Genomic DNA, 21208 nt, shown 5'->3' with positions numbered 1-21208 from the left:
GTAAATGCATGATCTCGGAAAGAAATGCAACAAGGTTCATTGCGTGTCATATTGAAAAGAAGTGAACCATGTGAGTCATTTCTTTTTAATTACGAAATGGAAAAATCTTGCAAAAAAATAAATGTATTACACAAATATGCATAGCATTTCAGAGTATTTAGCTTGTTGGACTGTGTTTCATTTTGGTTGTTGCCTGCGGTTATAGAGTGTTATCGCTCTTCTCCCTTAGTGCTGTCTTGTGGCCACTATTAGCTTTCAATCCAATTGACCAAAACAGTGAGAGAGGAAAGATTTCAAAATACAGCTAAGTAACCTAATAAATTATATTAACTGATATTACTTTGCACCTCTCATCTCCTAATGTCAAGTGCACAAAGAAGTAGTTGTGCAAATAACAGCTACATGGCTCTGAGTGTGTTGGGACAGACTGTAAACAACCACATGCACTGGGGACATGGGTACATTTTAAGTTGAAATGGATAGGAAAAGGAATCACTAATGGCCTTCAAAGGAGAGTCCAAAGCTACTGATTAAAATTTTACATTATTGAATACTCATGGAGCAACTTGTTTGGAACAGGAGTGGGGCTTTAAAGACACATTGTAGCAGGCCTAACTTTTTATGATGTCATTCTTCCCATAAAGGCCCCAGCTTCATCTCAGAGAGGTCTCATACTACCTGCCATCAGTCACCTTATGCTACATACATGTGTCTGTATACTATGAGTGACTGTGCTGGCCAACCTGCAGTTATTTCACATCTCTCTGATATTCTCTGCCTGGACAGCAGTAGGCAGCAGATGCTGTGAGCACTTAGAAACATCAGAGAGGTGAGACAGGATGAACAGACATTAATAATGTCAGACGATGCTGAGTGAGTATCATGAGAGAAAAGGCTGCAGGTGTCTGAGATGCAGAGTGCACCAACAGAGAGAAAAACATAAAGGACTTGGTGACATTGAGTGACGCTAGTGGCATCCAACAGGGTTGAAAGATGGCTACTGGGTTCAAAGATGTTGAAACAGAGAAGCATCAGGTACTTTATCTTCAGGATCTAGGCCAACCTACAATATTTTCGCGGTGGTTGATATCCAAGAACTGCATGTAACAAAAAGGACTACAAGAGGGCTTTAAGTTGAATATTAATGCCACAACTACAAAGAGAAAGAAGCATCTGGTATATGTTTCACACTGCCAGGGGAGTAAGAGCCTCATGTCATAACAGGGTGCATCTGATTGTCTGCAAGCATCTTAGACTTCAATCTCTGCCTCAGTTTATTTGCAAATGGGCAAACTCTGATTCTCAATTGCCTGCTGTTTTTCATCATTTCTTTGGTTGTAGCCCTTGGCAGCACCTTAGCTGTTTTTTCACTTTTTGCAGGAGCCCCTTAGCAAACGGGCCAAGCCTCTGTCCAGGGTAGCGTCCTTAGCAAGTCTCATTGCTCCAGTACGGGCAACACCACTAAAGCGGATTAGCCAGACACTGCAGGTAAGTGACTTTTCCAGGACATTGAACCTTCATCACTAAACATACTGTATATACAGAATATATTTACAGTATATTATATACATATACATTTACAGTGTGTGTGTACATCTATCTATCTATAAATATATATATATATATATACACACATACACAATGTATATAAACATAAAAATGTAACAAATGAGAAGAGACCATTTAGTCCATCAAGTTGTTTGTTTAACTAATAGCTAAGCATTCCCAACATCTTATCCAGATATTTATTAAAGTTTGTCAAGGTTTCTACATGACTCAGTAGTATGTTCCAGACTCACACAACTCTTTTTATGTAAAGAAGTGCTTCGTGGCTTTAGTCTTAAATGCACCTCTCCTGAACTTTCATTAGTGTCCCAGTGTATGTGATTTGCCATTTAGTCAAAAGAATTCAGCAGGATTTACTTTATTGATGGTCCTCCCACAGTCTCCTCTGCTCAAAAGTATACAGGTCTATTTTTAAAGACTATTAGAGTAGGACATGTCATTAAGTCTCAGGATGCACTTGGGTGTTGTCCTCTGCTTAGCTTCATGTGTTGCTTACTAGTGTATTATATAGTCTAAGTGTAATGTCCCTCGATTTACAATATATTCATCAGTTTTTATGATAGAACCTAGCATCTAATTTTCCTTTTTAATTACTAAATGTACAGTGTATATTGAATTTTTTTGGAATTTATTTTGAGAGCAAGTCTATTACAAAATAAGATAAAAGAGGACAACATCATAACATAATGCATGCAGGGTAAACACATAGTGATTGATAAATCTGCATACAGTTAGGTCCATAAATATTTGGACAGAGACAACTTTTTTCTAATTTTGGTTCTGTACGTTACCACAATGAATTTTAAAAGAAACAACTCAGATGCAGTTGAAGTGCAGACTTTCAGCTTTAATTCAGCGGAGTGAACAAAATGATTGCATAAAAATGTGAGGCAACTAAAGCATTTTTTTAACACAATCCGTTCATTTCAGGGGCTCAAAAGTAATTGGACAAATTAAATAACTGGAAAAAAAATGTTCATTTCTAATACTTTGTTGAAAACCCTTTGCTGGCAATGACAGCCTGAAGTCTTGAACTCATGGACATCACCAGATGCTGGGTTTCCCCCTTTTTAATGCTCTGCCAGGCCTTTACTGCAGCGGCTTTCAGTTGCTGTTTGTTTGTGGGCCTTTCTGTCTGAAGTTTAGTCTTCAACAAGTGAAATGCGTACTCAATTGGGTTAAGATCAGGTGACTGACTTGGCCATTCAAGAATTTTTCATTTCTTTGCTTTAATAAACTCCTGGGTTGCTTTGGCTGTATGTTTTGGGTCATTGTCCATCTGTATCATGAAATGCCACCCAATCAATTTGACTGCATTTAGCTGGATTTGAGCAGACAGTATGTCTCTGAACACCTCAGAATTCATTCGGCTGCTTCTGTCCTGTGTCACATCATCAATAAACACTAGTGTCCCAGTGCCACTGGCAGCCATGCACGCCCAAGCCATCACACTGCCTCCACCGTGTTTTACAGATGATGTGCTATGCTTTGGATAATGAGCTGTTCCACGCTTTCTCCATACTTTTTTCTTGCCATCATTCTGGTAGAGGTTGATCTTGGTTTCATCTGTCCAAAGAATGTTTTTCAAGAACTGTGCTGGCTTTTTTAGATGTTCTTTAGCAAAGTCCAATCTAGCCTTTCTATTCTTGAGGCTTATGAGTGGCTTGCACCTTGCAGTGCACCCTCTGTATTTACTTTCATGCAGTCTTCTCTTTATGGTAGACTTGGATATCGATACGCCTACCCCCTGGAGAGTGTTGTTCACTTGGTTGGCTGTTGTGAAGGGGTTTCTCTTCACCATGGAAATGATTCTGGGATCATCCACCACTGTTGTCTTCCGTGGACGTCCAGGTCTTTTTGCGTTGCTGAGTTCACCAGTGCTTGCTTTCTTTCTCAGGATGTACCAAACTGTAGATTTTGCCACTCGTAATATTGTAGTAATTTCTCGGATGGGTTTTTTCTGTTTTTGCAGCTTAAGGAAGGCTTCTTTCACCTGCATGGAGAGCTCCTTTGACCGCATGTTGTCTGTTCACAGCAAAATCTTCCACATGCAAGCACCACACCTCAAATCAACTCCAGGCCTTTTATCTGCCTAATTGATAATGACAAAACGATGACTTGCCCACACCTGCCCATAAAATAGCCTTTGAGTCAATTGTCCAATTACTTTTGAGCCCCTGAAATGAAGGGATTGTGTTCAAAAAATGCTTTAGTTGCCTCACATTTTTATGAATCGTTTTGTTCACCCCACTGAATTAAAGCTGAAAGTTTGCACTTCAAGTGCATCTGAGTTGTTTCATTTAAAATTCATTGTGGTAATGTACAGAACCAAAATTAGAAAAAAGTTGTCTCTGTCCAAATATTTATGGACCTAACTGTATGGCTTCAAATTTCCACTCTGACAAAGCTCTCAATGAGAGGTTTTACCACAACCTTTATATAGTTATTTACAAAAAAAACAACTTCATTGGCATACTATTTCAGTCATTTGAGAGTCAGTGTCTTATCAAGAAGTATCATGTTCCTGACTGAAACAAACTTGAGCAAGATATCTGTCATCAGGACACATTCAAACTGACATCTACTCTTGCTAATACAACAACATTTACTTATATAGCACATTTTCATACAAACAATGTAGCTCAATGTGCTTTACAAGATGAAATAAAAAGGAAGTTAATATATAAAACATAAACAGACACTATTAGGCAATAACATATGTAACAAAAAAGGTAAGGTCGGATGGCCAGGAGGCTAGAGAAAAAAACAAGGGGTTCCAAGTCCAAAAGATCACTTAGCCCCCACTATCTCAATTACTATATAATGCACATTTTTGTGATATGAGAGGAAAACAAAATTATTAAAAAGAATGAAAAGAAAGAGAAGAGTGTAAAACTAGGCCCTTGGGATTCCCAGGCCTAAGAACTACCCATTTAATCACTGTGGTGTTCATTTTTATATTATATTGTTTTAGGATGGCACACTGACAGCTTTTGAAAATAAATGAATAAATATATTATTGATACATTTAATATGTCACCAGGTAATTTATATTATATCCTCTTTAATAAAATCCCTGTGTGTGTCCAGGTGTCCATGTGTGTTTGTGTCTTCTGATGAAGTGCGCATGCACGGGGCACGGTGCAATGCGCGATATTACTGTCAGAGAAAGTTACAGGCATTTTACGGAAATACAAACCAGTATTACTGCGAGAGGAAATTAAAGGTACACAATACAGTGACTCCTGCGGTGGGTTGGCACCCTGCCCGGGATTGGTTCCTGCTTTGTGCCCTGTGTTGGCTGGGATTGGCTCCAGCAGACCCCCGTGACCCTGTGTTCGGATTCAGCGGGTTAAAAAATGGATGGATGGATGAATACAGTGATGCATATTACAGCCACATACAAGCCAGTATTACTGTCAGAGGAGATTAAAGGCATATTACCAACGTGCACGCCTGTATTACCGCCAGAGAAAATTAAAGGTATATTACGGACGTACAAGACAGTATTACTGACACAGAAAATTAAAGACACACAATACACGGCGGCAGCCCACGAAGAATGGTTAGCTCAGCAAGTAAACATCCACAAAAGAAAGGTTGAAAGAAAGAAAAATACGACCAACAAAAAGAATGAGGTCAAAGTCCCTTGTATTTAATATAGACTGTTCCTACTAATGTTTATGCACTACTGTTCTAGCGCCCGTTATTGCAACGGGTTAAATGACTAGTTATATTATATTATATTATATTATATTATATTATATTATATTATATTATATTATATTATATTATGGGCGAAACAGTGGCACAGTGGTAGCACCTCTGCCTCACAGTAAGCAGACAAGGGTTTGAGTCCCAGTTCCTCCCTGCGTGGAGTTTGCATGTTGTTCCTAGTTTACATGGGTTTAATCCAGGGGCTCCAGTTTCCTCTAACTGTCTAAAGACATGCAGTTTAGGTGAGTTGGTGACATCAAATTGTGTGTGCTTGCCCTGTCCAGAGTTTGTTCCTACCTTGCATCCTGTGCTAGCTGGTCTGGATTAATCAGGTTAGAAAATTACTTATATTATATTATATTATATTATATTATATTATATTATATTATATTATATTATATTATATTATCCATCCATTTTCCAACCCGCTGAATCCGAACACAGGGTCACGGGGGTCTGCTGGAGCCAATCCCAGTCAACACAGGGCACAAGGCAGGGAACCAATCCTGGGCAGGGCGCCAACCCACCGCAGGACTATATTATATTATATTATATTATATTATATTATATTATATTATATTATAAAATTTTAAAAATGAAAATGGGACCTGTAATGAACTGACAACTTGTCCATACATGTTTCCTGATTTGGGCTCAGTGATGCTGGCATAGGCTCTGGACCCCTTTGTCCTGAATTGGATAAAGCAGGTTTGCGAATGTTATCTTATATTATATGAGGCAGATTATTTTCTTGTGTCCCATATTGCCAGGATAGCCACCTGTTCCTATGACCCTGAGGTGGGTGATGGTTATGCTACGATAAATGTATGGATAGATGAGCATATTATGTAATTCTGTGTCTCTGAGTTTGATTAAGCAGGTTTGAAACTAGATAGATGGTTGGAAGAGTTAATATTGTTGTGTAAAATATAGCTATGTGGGTCTGTATTTATCCATACTGCATCAAAATAAGAGATACATTTTGAGCAGTTTTATGCTCTTTCCACATTTACACAGGTTTTCTTTAGGGAATTTTCCTTCTCCCACGAACCAAATGCATATCATTGACTGTCCGACAACCTTAAACTAAGTGTAAAAGTGATCTGTAAGGAGCTGACATCCCCAACTGGGTGTGCTTATGCCTTGCACTCATTGCTTCTGTTGTATTCATAATGGGGTAAAGAAAATGGATCGACTAGTATTGAATTAATAAACAGCTGTAGTTTTTCTCACACAGTCAATTGTTAAAGAACTGTAGGAGACAGATGAAATGGATATTAAGGCTTGGGTTGAGGAAAGTTCAATTTTGAATTTTAATTCACATACTCAGTTCAAGAACTCCTTCCAGTATTATGTTGTTTTTACTCAATGCCATCACTATAAACTATTAAACACAGAAGTCCTGCAAGTCCCAGCACACAGTTCCCAAACATTTAGGTTTATGGGTGTGTTCAGATGTACTCTGAACCCTGTGACGGATGGGTGGAATGCTCAGAGAAATTCTTTGTAGTTGAGAAGAGTCCTCCTTCTGAACCACTAGGATGAATTCACTTTATGGATTACAGGCACATTGTGGTGTTTGTGACTTAAGAGCTCATGCTGACTCTTTTCCCCTAGACATAATGACTTCATTCTGAAGAAAACGGACAACAGATGGTGTATTTTTTGGCTGACCATTTTTTCTTGGAAGTCCACACTTGCAGCTACTTCCTGATATTAGTGAGAGAAGAACAAGGAGAAGAAATGAGTGGTGATCAGGAGCCACAGTTAGCCAGTGTTTTTAGGCACACACATTATTTTAAATGTATTCGTAAAGCAATCAGCCCAAATATCTGCATAAGTGATTGACAAATGTTTCTGTCTTCACAGCGCTCCATTAGCTTTCGAAATGAAAGCCGGACTGAACTTCTGGCGCCCAAGCCTTGGTCTCGGAATGCACACCCTGCAGTCACAAAAAGGCGGGACAGTAAGCTATGGAGTGAAACGTTCGATGTTCGTGTCAACCAGGTGCTGACATCTAAGGAAATCAAACGACAAGAAGTAAGCTTTGCTGTGGCGTTATGGCTGCGCAGTGAATCCGGGTATAGGTGTATGCAAGTTGAGAAATTTGCATGTAAAGACTAACTTAGAAACACAATATTTCAGTAGATGAACAATTTCTTGAACAGAAATGTGACCTAGCATAGTAATCCAAAAGCCAAAGATAGAAATCAGTTATCCTGAGTCTCAGACCAACATTATAATGTACCAGTGATCATGAGTCTCTATTTATTCCTAGCATTCTGGTTTTATTTAGTTACTTATTAATATTCATTTATTTATGGTGTGTTTTTTGTCTATGTTCACTGTCTGCGGGGGCACATGCAAGCAAGCATCTCATTGTACATGGTACTTGTACACATGACAATAAAGAATTGAATTGAGTATGTCCCATGTCAGAGCTGTACCACTTCCAGGGCAGATTCATGACTTGTCTCGAGGTAATACACAAGGAAGTCTAACCAGCTTTGTTTAACTCACTTAGCTACTTTTTTACTTAAAAGAACATTTGTTTCAAGTGTGAACCTCCATCCTTCATAATGTTTCATCCAACATTAAAACTACAATTAATAGGGCAGTGGAGAAACATGAATATATCATTGAATAGGATGTAGAATACACAGAAAATCTTTAGAGGCAGTGAGGCCTAGTAGCTAAGGAACCAGACTTTAAACCACAAGGTTTGTCCCTTCAGTCTCTACATGTGACTCAATATGCAAGCCGTTTATCCTGACTCTGCTCAAACTGTGAAACATACAGCATATGCAAACAGTTGTATGCTAGCCCTTTGCTTTTAAAGTATCTTGCAATGATGTCTATTACAGAAAGATAATACATAACACAGAAGTTCTTTTGTAAGAATTACTATTTAAGTACACCAGAAAAATGCCAAGCTAATTGGTCTGAATACATATTTGTAACAGCTAAAGTGTACTTGACTTAGGCCATTTCTCCAGTATGTTTTGCAGTATACAAAATTGAACACAGTCCCTTTTTAAAATTATTACATGAACATTGCAAATTGTCATAAAAGGACAACTCTTCTGACTAAAAATATGTATTCACAAGGACTGTGTTTTCCACTGGAGCTTTTAACCAATACAGAGGGCAATAATATCTAATTGACATTAAATTAAACATCACAGTTATAGGCAATAATAAGCAGTGAAGTAGTACTGAAACTGGCTTGAGCCATGGGTACAGATGGAGAGAACTGCAATAGAATTTTAACAATGTCTTGACATTCACATGAGACCACTTTACTAATATGCTCACCTTTCTTTGCTTCTGCATTTCTGAAGTCAGGATGTGCTTACTGTACACCTCTTCCCTTGCCTCTCACATAACACTTAGTTATCCAATCCTTATTCTAAGTCCTTGCCCTTTAAAAATATATGTTCTGTATCACTCATTTCTACCTCACGATGAATTTGAACCTTCTTTTTTGAAAACATCAAAAAAGCAGAATTTGCACCAGTGTCTGTCTGGTGGCATTTCATTAAGGTTGTTCACCTGTAACCACCACCAATGCCACTACTTCTTTCCCACAAATACCTTTTACATCGGGCCCTAGATGAGACAGACTGTCCATGTGTATGTGACAATGTATATGTATGTATCTATAAAAAAAGGTCAAAGGTTTGGTGTCCAAGCTAGGATAAACCCTATTTAATTCACATTGTTGTGCTGACTGCACAAGAAGGCAGCAGTTGTTAAGTGGAAACAGAATCATGAGATGTCAAAAAATAAAATAGCAAGCAACAACTCAAAAGAAGAAAAGCAAATGATTAAGCAAACTAGCTCAGGACATGAAACAAGAATCATAAGCAGGAAACAGTGTGGGAGATTGAAAATCAAAAAACTGAAAAAAAAATACATAAATCGTTAAATGATAAACACTGTCAAAAAGCAGAGCAAGAACTTAACAAAACTAAATGCAAGCAAAGGTCAATGAAGGAAACCTATCATGGAAAAACAGTGTGTGACACTGATCTTAAATCTGTTGACTCAGTGATGTCACACGTTGCACACATTGGCTTGCAGGACCAAGACAATCAACAAAAATGGTAAAAGTGATGGTGCCCATGCGAAAAACAAAATGGCATTAATAATTTTCAGCATTGTGAAAATCACATCAGGCACAAAAAATGTGATCACAATGTTCCCTGACCTTTAAAATCTGTAAAAAGGGGCCTTGATGATTTTTAATGGCCAAGGGAAGTTTATAAAAAAAAAAAAAAAAAATCCAAATCATGACACTTGCAACCAAAGTGTCATGGGCTTCAGGGAGTGGCCTGCTCTGTCTGTCGTCAGTTCTAACAATGATCCTCTATTTCCTGTGGCAGTCTTCCTTATATTTAGTGGTTTAGTGGAAGTGAGGTCAGTCATTTTCAGGCGTGTTCTCCTCCACTCTAACGATCTAAAAGGAAAGAATGTCAGTAACAGTGCAACCCTCCCCTTCCCCTCAGTCTCTTCTATCATAAAGTTCTGAGAACTACTCACTAAGTAAACATTTCTGACAATGTATATGTATATATATATAATGTATACATATATGGTATGTATATGTACATACTGCGTATGTATACTGTATGTACATAATATATGACTTAATCAGAGTTTTTGTCAAAGATCATTGAAAAAAACAGCGAAAGTCAATAACTATTAACTGGCATTATCTTCTAGTGCCGGGTACAACACAACTGAAAGATATAATGCACAGAGTTGTCATGCTGGAGCATAGTCCACATCATTGCAATTCAAGATAGTGTAAGCCACTGCCTAATTTACAGCAGCTGGAGAAGAAAAAACAAAAATTCAGAAGAAATCTCAAGATACATCCCATTTGTTTTACTGCATCCTAACACTCAATGTAACTTTAAATTTCAATAATATAATAATAAAATCACTAAACCACCCCTCACCATGCCATTTAATAGACCAATGCCATTTGTTTAATAACACCAGAATGTGCATCTTTTGTAACACCATACAGTAACACTCTGGCTAGGTACTTTACATTAGGAAATTAAAACATATTAAAAATATCAGAAATAATCAATGTATCATAATGTGACTGGGAGAAAGAGGTTATTAAACTTCTCACATTGTATGGGGGTACAACTTTCAAAGTGTTGTTTCTAATATGCTGATTTCATAATAATGTTGAAAATGATTTGGGAGTGTCCATGCAGCTTGAAGGATTGGCATCCATTGTGCTTATATCCTTGAAACACCTCAGACTGCAAAAAATATGATTGCTGCCCTCCGGAGATACTGTAAGAACCAAACAGATTTGGGGACTTTATATACCATCCTGTATTGCCTTTAACTAGCCTTTACTTGGTCCATTCCTACAATATGGCTTGTCTGGTAAGAATTCAACACATGAATTTGAATTATAAGGTGCAAAATTAAAGTATTTTCTTAAAATAAACTATAAGCGTAAAAGAGTTTAAAGAAGTTTCTATTTTTCATTTGTTACCATAACTGGCATTATAGGAGCCCGATTGCTTTTAAAGCTATGGCTTCTAAAGACCATTGATGGTGCAAAATCGTTACATCCACCATGTAAGGGATAAAACCATTCATGTAGTCATTAAGTAATACTCAAAGAACCCTTGATGTCTTAGATAATATGGCTGGGCCATTCAGTGACAACATTTCAGTAGCAATAACAGTGGGAAGTTGGCCTCCCAATAATGAGACTTTTACAAGTGTGTGCTGTTCATTTCTGTCCTGCAGGCAATTTTTGAACTTGCTCAGGGAGAACAAGACTTGATTGAAGATCTGAAGCTGGCTAAGAAGGTAATGTACTTGGTAAAATCAAATGGTTTTATTTTAAAGTGTGAGGTTTCAAACATAATATCTAGCATAATTCAAGCGGGCTAAGGTTAAAGACAATGTATTTAACTTGAAGGGAATCTGTCCTGGGTGGCATTATTATAGAGACATGGATGTACGCAGAGTGTGGTTTACATGCTCTATCCGTGTGTGTGTGCTGGTTTTTCTCTGAACACTCTCATTTGTTTTTACCTGCATTTTTATTACTCTTTAATTTAATATTGTTTTTGTATCAGTATGCTGCTGCTGGAGTATGTGAATTTCCCCTTGGGATTAATAAAGTATCTATCTATCTATCTATCTATCTATCTATCTATCTATCTATCTATCTATCTATCTATCTATCTATCTATCTATCTATCTATCTATCTATATATCTATCCTTCCAAATTTCAAAGATGCATGTCATGTTAGTTGGTGATTCCTAATTTATTTGATATTGGCATGTGTGGACGTGATGTGTGAATGAGTGTGCCCTGTGGCACATTTGCTCCCCAACCAGGGATACTTTCCTGATTGAGCCCAGGGCTGCCAGGATAGGGTATGGCTTCTGTGTCCCTAAACTGGATTAAGCAAATGCAACAATGGATACACTGTCATTCTTCAAAACACTTTTGCAGTTTTTCACCTGCATTGCAGAAAGTAAGGCATTATATTACACGTACGTAGTATTACTATAAGTGCAGCAGATGTACTTCCTAGCATGTCTGATAGTGTGATATAAGTCACATAGGAGCTTGTGGTATGAAAAATCACCATTTCCTTCCTTTACTTTAATGGTTGCCTTTTTTTCTACGCAGGCTTATCGTGACCCCATGCTCAAGTTGTCGATTATGACTGAACAGGAACTCAATCAGATTTTTGGCACACTGGATTCTCTTATTCCACTTCATGAAGGTAAAATTTGTGACTCTGACAAATCAGGCCACTCATGAGCGCATGAATGTTATTCAGGCAGCATGCTGGTCAGTCGTTATTGCTGCTGCTTCACAGGTCCAGATGATTGTCTGGGTGGAGTTTACATTTTCTCCTTGTGTCTATATACTCTGGCTTTCCTCCCACATCTCAAAAATGTGAATGTTACCATAATTTATCATAACAAAACAGAGCATTCTTATTCCAATTCAGGTTCATAGACGGATTGCCTTTCCCAGTAGCATTAAGTCCAAGATGAAAAACAGCACTGAACAGAGTGGCAGTCTATCACACAAAAACCAATAACTCACATAACCACACTCACAGTCTAACAGGGCTAATTTAGAGTCACTAATTAACTTAACAGACAATTTCAGAGTGTGGAGTTCAAATCCATGATGCTGGACTGATTAAGTGGCAGTGCCACCCACTGTTCTACTGTGTTGCCCTGTTAGGTTGATTTGTGGCTCTGTTTACCCCAGGTGAGTGGGGTTGGATATGTTTATGAATGTTTTCTGCATCATCTGATTTGCTGTACCCAATGTTACTAGGATAGGCTCTGACTCAATGTGAACCTGAATCGAATTGAGAATGATACAGTATCTTATGTTGTAATAATCCCCATAGTGCTTCTTTGTCATACTTCTCCACTGAAAGTCCTTGCCTATTTTTACCTCATTATTACCTCTTCTCAGGAACGTAGGGCTAAAATGGTCTCTCAGTATATTATGTTTTCTCTCATCTGTTGTGAGCATTTCCAATAACAGACCAGTTTCTCTTTTCAGCGGCATGGTGGTGCAATGAAAGGCACTACTGCCTCAGAGCTCCAGATTACAATGTTCAAAGTTGGGTCTGCACACTTCCTGTGTGAAGTTTTTATGTCTAACCAGTTTTTTTTCTCCCCAATCCCAAAGACATGCATGTAAGGGTAATTAGTAACTTTTGAATAACTTGGCATGAGTAAGTATAGGTAATACACCATATGACACACTGATATGCCATCATGAGTTGGTTCCTGCAAAGATAAGATGCTTTTGTGGCAATGAACTGAAATAAATGGGTCTGATAATGGATAGATGATATTGTCTTATTCCTGCCATACCACCAATACTACTTATTTGCTTATGTGCAAAGCCTACATTAGGATTACTGTCACTTATCTTTTTCTAAATTTAAATGTTTGGTTGCACTGCCACAAGCAAAACTATGTGGCATATATGCCAAAGGTCTGGACTTTAGCTTTGATTCCTACAGCCAACACTTTGTGTAACTCTGGTCATATATCTGGTCTGCATCCAAGTTTAAAAAAATAATGTCATGTCTAGCATATGACTTAGTTCAAATTCAATTTATCTAACCCTTTACAGAGTTAATGCCTTTACCAACTTTTCAAAAACTCACAACTTCCTACACACACATGCATGCATACACTAACAGACATCTCTGAAAAAGTTGGAATTTTGACACCATCTTTCCTTGTCAAAGCTGTTAGAGAGAGGCCTGTCCACACAGACTCAAGTCTGTCATGGCTGCCAAAGGTGCATCTACTACAGTCATGGCCGAAATTATCGGCACCCCTGGAATTTTCTCCGAAAATGCACCATTTCTCCCAGAAAATTGTTGCAATTACAAATGTTTTGGTATACACATGTTTATTTCCTTTAAGTGCATTGGAACAACACAAAAAAACAGAAAAAAAAGCCAAATCTGACATAATGTCACACAAGACTCAAAAACTGGGCTGGACAAAATTATTGGCACCCTCAACTTAATATTTGGTTGCACGCTCTTTGGAAAAAATAACTGAAATCAAGCGCTTCCTATAACCATCAACAAGCTTGTTACACCTCTCAACTGGAAATTCCGACCACTCTTCTTTTGCAAACTGCTCAAGGTCTGTCAGATTTGAAGGGCGCCTTCTCCTAACAGCAATTTTGAGATCTCTCCATAAGTGTTCAATCGGATTTAGATTCGGACTCATTGCTGGCCACTTCAGAACTCTCCAGCGCTTTGTCTTCAACCATTTCTGAGTGCTTTTAGAGGTATGTTTGGGGTCATTGTCCTGCTGGAACACCCATGACCTCTAACACAGACCCAGCTTTCTGACACTGGTCCCTACATTGCACCCCAATATCTTTTGGTAGTCTTCAGATTTCATGATGCCTTGCACACAGTAAAGGCATCCAGTGCCAGAGGCAGCAAAACATCCCCAAAACATCTTAGAACCTCCACCATGTTTGACTGTAGGTACTGTGTTCTTTTCTTTGTAGGCCTCATTCCATTTTCTGTAAACAGTAGAATGATGAGCTTTACCAAAAAGCTCTACCTTGGTCTCATCTGTCCACAAGACGTTCGCCTAGAACGATTTTGGCTTCCTCAAGTACATTTTGGCAAACTCCAGTCTGGCTTTTTTATGTTTCTGTGTCAGCAGTGGGGTCCTCCTGGCTCTCCTGCCATAGCGTTTCATTTCGTTCAGATGTCGACGGATAGTTTAAGCTGATACTGTTGCACCCTGAGTCTGCAGAACAGCTTGAGTATGTTTTGAAGTTGATTGGGGTTGTTTATCCACCATTCGGGCTATCCTTTGTTGCAGTCTTTTATCAATTTTTCTCTTCCGTCCACGTCCAGGGAGATTAGCTACAGTGCCATGTGTTGTGAACTTCTTGATTATGTTGAGCACAGTGGACAAAGGAACATGAAGATCTCTGGAGATGGACTTGTAGCCTTGAGATTGTTGAGATTTTTCCACAATTTTTGTTCTCAAGTCCTCAGACAATTCTCCGCTCTTCTTTCTGTTCTCCATGCTTAGTGTGGCACACTCAGACACACAACAGAAAGGTTGAGTCAACTTTTCTCCATTTTAACTGGCTTCAGGTGTGATTGCTATATTGCCAGCACCTGTTTCTTGCCACAGGTGAGTTCAAACGAGCATCATATGCTTGAAATAAAACTATTTACCCACAATTTTGAAAAAGTGCCAATAATTTTGTCCAGCCCATTTTTGGAGTTCTGTGTGACACGATGTCAGATTTGGCTTTTTTTCTCTGTTTTTTTTGTGTTGGTCCAGTGCACATAAAGGAAATAAACATGTGTATACCAAAACATTTGTAATTGCAACAATTTTCTGGGATAAATGGTGCATTTTCTGGGAAAATTCCAGGGGTGGCGATAATTTCAGCCATGACTATGAATACTGACTCGAAGGTTGTGAAAACATATTGTGATTGATTATTTTGTGCTTTATATATTTGTAATTAATTTTGACCACTTTGCAGAGATGTGTTTTCATTTTGACATTAAAAAGTCTTTTTTCTGTTGATCAGTGTTAAAAAAGCCAAACTAAATCCACTGTGATAAATCACATAGCACACTCAGGAACACACTGCCAATGACTGTTCTGCTGCATTTGTAGTTTCATTTGGCCACCTCATATAAAAGATATTCTCTTAAAGTCACTTCCCCTTTGTATATTTCAAAATAAGGCATTCAGGAATAAGCTTAGTTACTTTTACCAAGAACTGTAGTCCCAGCTTCTCCTGTTTGCGGTTCAAAAATTTCCCCTAGTTAAAAAAATATCATCCAATGAAAAATCATTCATCATCTGTCTCTATGCTGTTTGCAGCCTTTTGTGGGCACTGTCATCCCAAGTCATATTTTTGAGATGAATAACATTCAAGCTAAAGAAGTGAGGTGCTTATATGTTTTGAAGTATAAGCCAGATGAAGAGAAGCCATGATTTTATACTTTTAAGCCCAGCTCCTTAGCTGGCAGAGAACATTTCCTTCCTGCCTTCAAGGCTGTATATATTTTATTGGCACCGTGCTCATGTTTCATAAAGTTGTTCACATATTTTCTAAGAACAAAGGCTTTCCTAAAAGCGTGTTGCTATGGTGACACTATGAGCATGCACCTGGCCAGGTGTTAGACATCCTGGCTCAGAGGTCTGCCAGCTTTCATACCTACAGTTTTTAAAGTGGTAGCTTTAAATTAGAATTAAATATCCCTTTAATATGCCAATACACTTCTGTCTATTTTTGAGCTCTGTTTGAGCCCAAGAGGACTGTATGGAGACTCTGGGCCAGAAATGTCAAACTCATATCCTGAAGGCTTTCATCCCAAATATTTAATTAATTACTAACAAATTTAATTAATTAGTAACAAATTAATGCTACTAAGGTAACAGACTTCATTTGAATTAAGTTGCTTTAGGATTCACAACTCGTAGTTGTTTAATTTTTTCTTAAGTAGCTACCAAACAAAAGTGAGATGCAACACAAGCAAACAGATGACCAGCTAATTCAGGGATCTCAAATTAATTTCCTTGAGTGACACCATTTTTTCTCCAGCCAGTTTCTTAATTAGAAGCCAACTCTTGCTGTTAAATAAATACATTATTTAATTCTATGGCTTGTTGGTTCTCTCACTACGCATTTTCAAAGCTGTTTATTTTATTTTTCCTGAGCATTCCTTCAACACATTTCATGGCCCAGAAAAAATAACTCAGGCCTTCAAGTTTGTTCTTCTAACATAATTTATTGAAATGCATATTGTTTGATGGCCACAAAAGTACAAATGGGATCAAGTTATCTGGTAATCTGTTGAATCACTTTGTATTTCAATATTGTCATATTCTGGAAACACAAGGTTTCTGAACCATAAAAAGCAAATTACTCAAAATGAACACAAAAGAAGAAATCTGAGATTGATACCTGTGCTCTGGACTATCGTGGCAACATCAGGTACAACACAGGAATCAAACTGGCTTGATATACCAGTCCATTACAGGGTACAGGAACCCATGCTAAAGCAATTAACCTGACACACATATATTGGATATGTGCGAGAAAACATGAGAAAAAGCATAAACTCCATGCCAAATGTGATCAGACCCGGGTCCCTTAGGCAGTGAGGAAGAGGTATTAATCATACATTTAAACAGTCAAAGATGAAACAAATATCATCTAACAGCCAGCCTTCCAAGACAAAATAAATCTAAGAAGCATTTCAAAAAGGGAAATGTTAGATCTTTTCAACCTAGAGGAAAAAAGGTTTCTGCCAAAACAGTTTCCAAAACATCAAAGTGCTCTTGGTCCTCCTTTGCAGCCATGACACTTATTGTCTATAATTAGTATTATTGTCTTTCTCAGGGTCACAGTAATTTTTATTTTCTGTGTTCAACATCATCTGCATAAACCTTTTGAACATTCATCCATTTTATAATCTTCAAACCAGCTTTTTTGTGCCTCAGAACATAAAGCATTGTTTCTACTGAAAAAAAGGGCTAAACATAGTAAGCAATGAAAATAAAATGAAAACTAGCTTAGTCTGTCGAATACAGTTAATTTGATCTAAGTTCTGAAATGCAGATAACTCCTCTAGTAGTCTCCAAAGTATTTGGATGAAAATCCATAAAGACCTGGGAAGAACATGTAAACTCCACACTGACAAAGATAAGATATAAGCTCAGGACATCGGATCTGTAAAGTAGCAGCTCAAACCATTGCTCTGCCATGCAGTTCCTTAAGGTATTATGAAGTAGGGCGAAGATATGAAGTTGACCTAGCAGCATAGCATCATGTTATGGCAGCTAGATTAACAAGTCTGCTCAGTAGGACAGAATCCACAGTATATGTTATCATTGTATCTATTTTGTATGTCTAGGGTACATTAATGCACACCCATGTAGCCACCCATACTGTGACAACTTAGAACAGACAGCTTTAATGAGATGTGGGAGGAAAACTCTAATGAAAATGAAGAGAATGTTTTAACTCCACAGAGGCACTTTTTTAATGAAGGAAGGCAAAATGGGACAACAGTATGCTGGTTCCTGCAATCCAAGTGCAGGCTAATGCTAATTAATCCTTGATGAAAATTGATTCCTTCTGCTACAACCAATATTTCTGGGATATGCTTCGCCCTGTTATAAAAGTACACTGAACTAAGTGGGGTAAAAAATGAAGGAACAGATGAGTGGATAGTATCAGAACTACTATACAACAACATTTGAAAGGAGAATAACTAAATGACTTCCTGTACCTAAAGTCCTCCAAACAGCTTGTAGCATGAACTTAATTACTTTCTAAATACATCATGAAAATTTTGAAATATTTGAAATGTTTCATTTCATTCCTGAAATCTTACTTATGTTTTATACAGACCTTCTTAGCCGTCTACGACAGGCCAGGAAATCAAATGGATCAACGGAACGCGTTGGAGATATCCTGATACGCTGGGTAAGGAAATTTTTTACAAATATGAGATTCAGGGTCTTGTTGTGGTTGCCTCTTTGGAATTTCACACTAAAACTTAAAAAATCCCAAACCACAAAGAGACCAATGAATATCATTTTAACTTGACTGTAACACCCAAAAAGCAATAAGTGAATTTAATTACATTATTAAATTAATCTTTATTAAAATAACATTTACAAATAAAAATGGGTATAATAAAGTAATAAAAAGGGAAATAATAATAAAAAAACAGATATAAAATAGTATTAAATACAATAAGGGAAGAGGAAAAACTCAGCAGAAATGACTTGTAATTAACAATACATGCCATAACACAAATAAACCACAATTCCCAATACTAACCAAAATTCAACATCTTAAAATCAGTCCAATAAATCCAAAACACCAAAGAAGCTCACCAAAAAGCTAAGCACCTCTATTCGCAAACACAAAAAAACTACACTACACTAAAACTTATTATTAGTAGATAGCCACTGCATAGGAACTTCTTATTATATTAACTCCTCAGCAAACAAATGACTCTGTAGCATCCTCTTTTATAGGATCTCAGGGGACAACTGAGGAATTCACAATGACTGGAGGCCCTGCCCCTTTAGGCTCAGTCTTAAGAGAAAGTAAAGAAAAATAATTAACAAGAAGTGAACATTAAAAGAGAAGGAAAAGCAAAGTATGTGACAGAGTTCCAAATACACCATGACAGATCTGAATATACCAAATGTCGACAAGAAAATATTTAATATTTATTTAACAATAGTCTCTCTATTATATTAAAAAAAGTTTTCCGTTCTGTTTGTGATATTCAGCCTTGACCACTCCCCTCCACACTGCTCACCCAATCATTACTTCTGCACTGCACATCCTCTCTCCATACCACCCCGTGACACTCTCAGCGCTAACTCGCTCTTCAACGCAGTCGGTTATAATGGCAAGACAGAAATCAAATTATTTATTCAAGAAAGTCGAATTTTAGATCACGATAGAAAAAGAGCAGCAAGAGCTGATAAATAACGTCGAAAAAAAGAAAATGAACAAAAAAAGAGCTGCATATAATAAACATCATGAACAAAGAGAATCGTCCAATAATATCACAAAAAAATAAATATCCCAAACAATATCTGAACAGAAATGCAAAAAAAAACAATGTTTATAAAATGTAAGTTAGAGGATAAAATAATTCATAACATTGTTTTTGAGGAGGTGTTAATGTAATTTAATTTTTTATTTACATTTTGTTACATTTTACTTTTTTATTTCTACTTTTACTTTTTTACTTTACTTTTTACTTTATTCATCGGTATTTAAAACAGACAGTTGTAGTGAAATACCCAAGTAACTGATTTTTCTATCTATAATAACTATTTCTACTTTTACTTTTTTACTTTACTTTTTACTTTAATCATCGGTATTTAAAACAGACAACTGTAGTGAAATACCCAAGTAACTGATTTTTCTATCTATAATAAGTAAGCACCTCCCATACCCCACATACTCTTCTATATACCATCTCTTTAAATACAATCACTTTCTCTATTAGAGGAGTGCCCCGACACCCTTCGAGCAGCTCTGCCATAAGATAGTGGGTGCCCAGTGCCCACCCTGGGGGTTGGCAAACAAGATGACCAGGGGACAGAGCCCCCTAGTTAATAATTAATAACAAAATAAGAATTACAAATAATGGGGAACAAAAACAACTAAATATATTTTAGAAGGATAGGAACACTGTAAATAGAAATTAGCAAAGAAATGAAAATATGGAGAACAAAAACAAAGCTGTTAATAAAGAAGGCAAAGTTGAATGTAAAACTGAGAGAATAAAAGGTCAAGACCAGCCATCCTAGTAAATTAAGTTTTGCTCTTAAATTTACAACTCAAATAACAGCATTAATCATAGAACAAGCAAAGGTCATGGATTTCCAAAAAGCCAAATTGAACAAGAAAGAATCTTTGAAGTAAGTTGAGTGGCCTGCACTTAAAGAGAAGGAAGCCAGAAGCACAGAAGCTAAAACAAACTAAATTCACAGCAAATGGATGTGGCAAGTAAGAGTTTTTTGTAGGCCTATCAGGTAACTTTGGCCTCAGTGACCACAGTATCTGGGCTGATATGTTGGTGTAGTTAATTTTTCCATTGCTTCTAATCATTTCTTGGCCTCTGTATTCTCCCAGGAGATCATAACATCTATATTTTGTTTGTATTCCATCTCTACAACCCAGCCTTCGTTAGTTAGGACTGTAGAGTGTTGAATTAATTTAATGTGAAGTTACCAGATTCCATTTTGCTATACTTCGCCCATTAATTTTGTTTTTTACTGTGCTGTTGTATTATGGAATTATTTTTTTGATGTCACTTGCATCCTCAAATTGGATAAATTTACTTTTGCTTTGCCGTATTATAGTTAGTCACCACATCTGATTGCTGCCAGGTGACTGCCAGATGCTTAATTAATGACATCCTTTGAGTACCACAATTTAGGATGGCTGCACACTATCAGCAGGATCCCAGACTCTGGATAATAAAAAAAAAAACATTTTAGAGAGATAGAATCTTATGTGTATTTCAGTTATGGGTAATGATTAACATTTTGGATTTTAGATGGTTTGTGTTGTTGAAATTCTTTTTTGCTATTTTTTATTTCCTTAATTTGTCATTTTCTTTTTGACTCAGTTTTGAAGAATTCTTTGTTTATTTTTCCAGATTAGTATTTTATAGAAGTTTTTTATGTACTCTTTCCTTTTTAATTTTTTAATCCTTAAGTAATTGTTTATTGGCAATTTTAGGCTTTATTCTTTATAATTTTTTTTGTTTAATAAATTAATATTACTGTGTTGGGTATATTGTTGTTGTTTTCAGGCTTCTTGTTATGAAAATTCACAGA

The 21208-nt window shown here is 37.1% G+C and overlaps 1 protein-coding gene across 2 annotated transcripts in view; it reads left to right on the top strand.

The window, feature by feature from the left end:
- Window positions 1-21208, top strand: part of arhgef3 (Rho guanine nucleotide exchange factor (GEF) 3) — a 59682-nt gene that overhangs the window by 23082 nt on the left and 15392 nt on the right. For both annotated transcript variants that reach the window (XM_028824029.2, XM_028824030.2), the window contains 5 exons: window positions 1381-1488; window positions 7153-7323; window positions 11068-11130; window positions 11967-12063; window positions 18241-18317. In XM_028824029.2, the coding sequence (XP_028679862.1) occupies window positions 1381-1488; window positions 7153-7323; window positions 11068-11130; window positions 11967-12063; window positions 18241-18317 (516 nt within the window). The remainder of the gene's footprint in view (window positions 1-1380; window positions 1489-7152; window positions 7324-11067; window positions 11131-11966; window positions 12064-18240; window positions 18318-21208) is intronic.

This window comes from Erpetoichthys calabaricus, chromosome 18 (genome assembly GCF_900747795.2).
Source record: "Erpetoichthys calabaricus chromosome 18, fErpCal1.3, whole genome shotgun sequence".
Taxonomy (NCBI): Eukaryota; Metazoa; Chordata; class Cladistia; order Polypteriformes; family Polypteridae; genus Erpetoichthys; species Erpetoichthys calabaricus.
The sequence above is the reverse complement of the archived record's forward strand: the minus strand, read 5'-3'. Positions and strand labels throughout refer to the sequence as shown.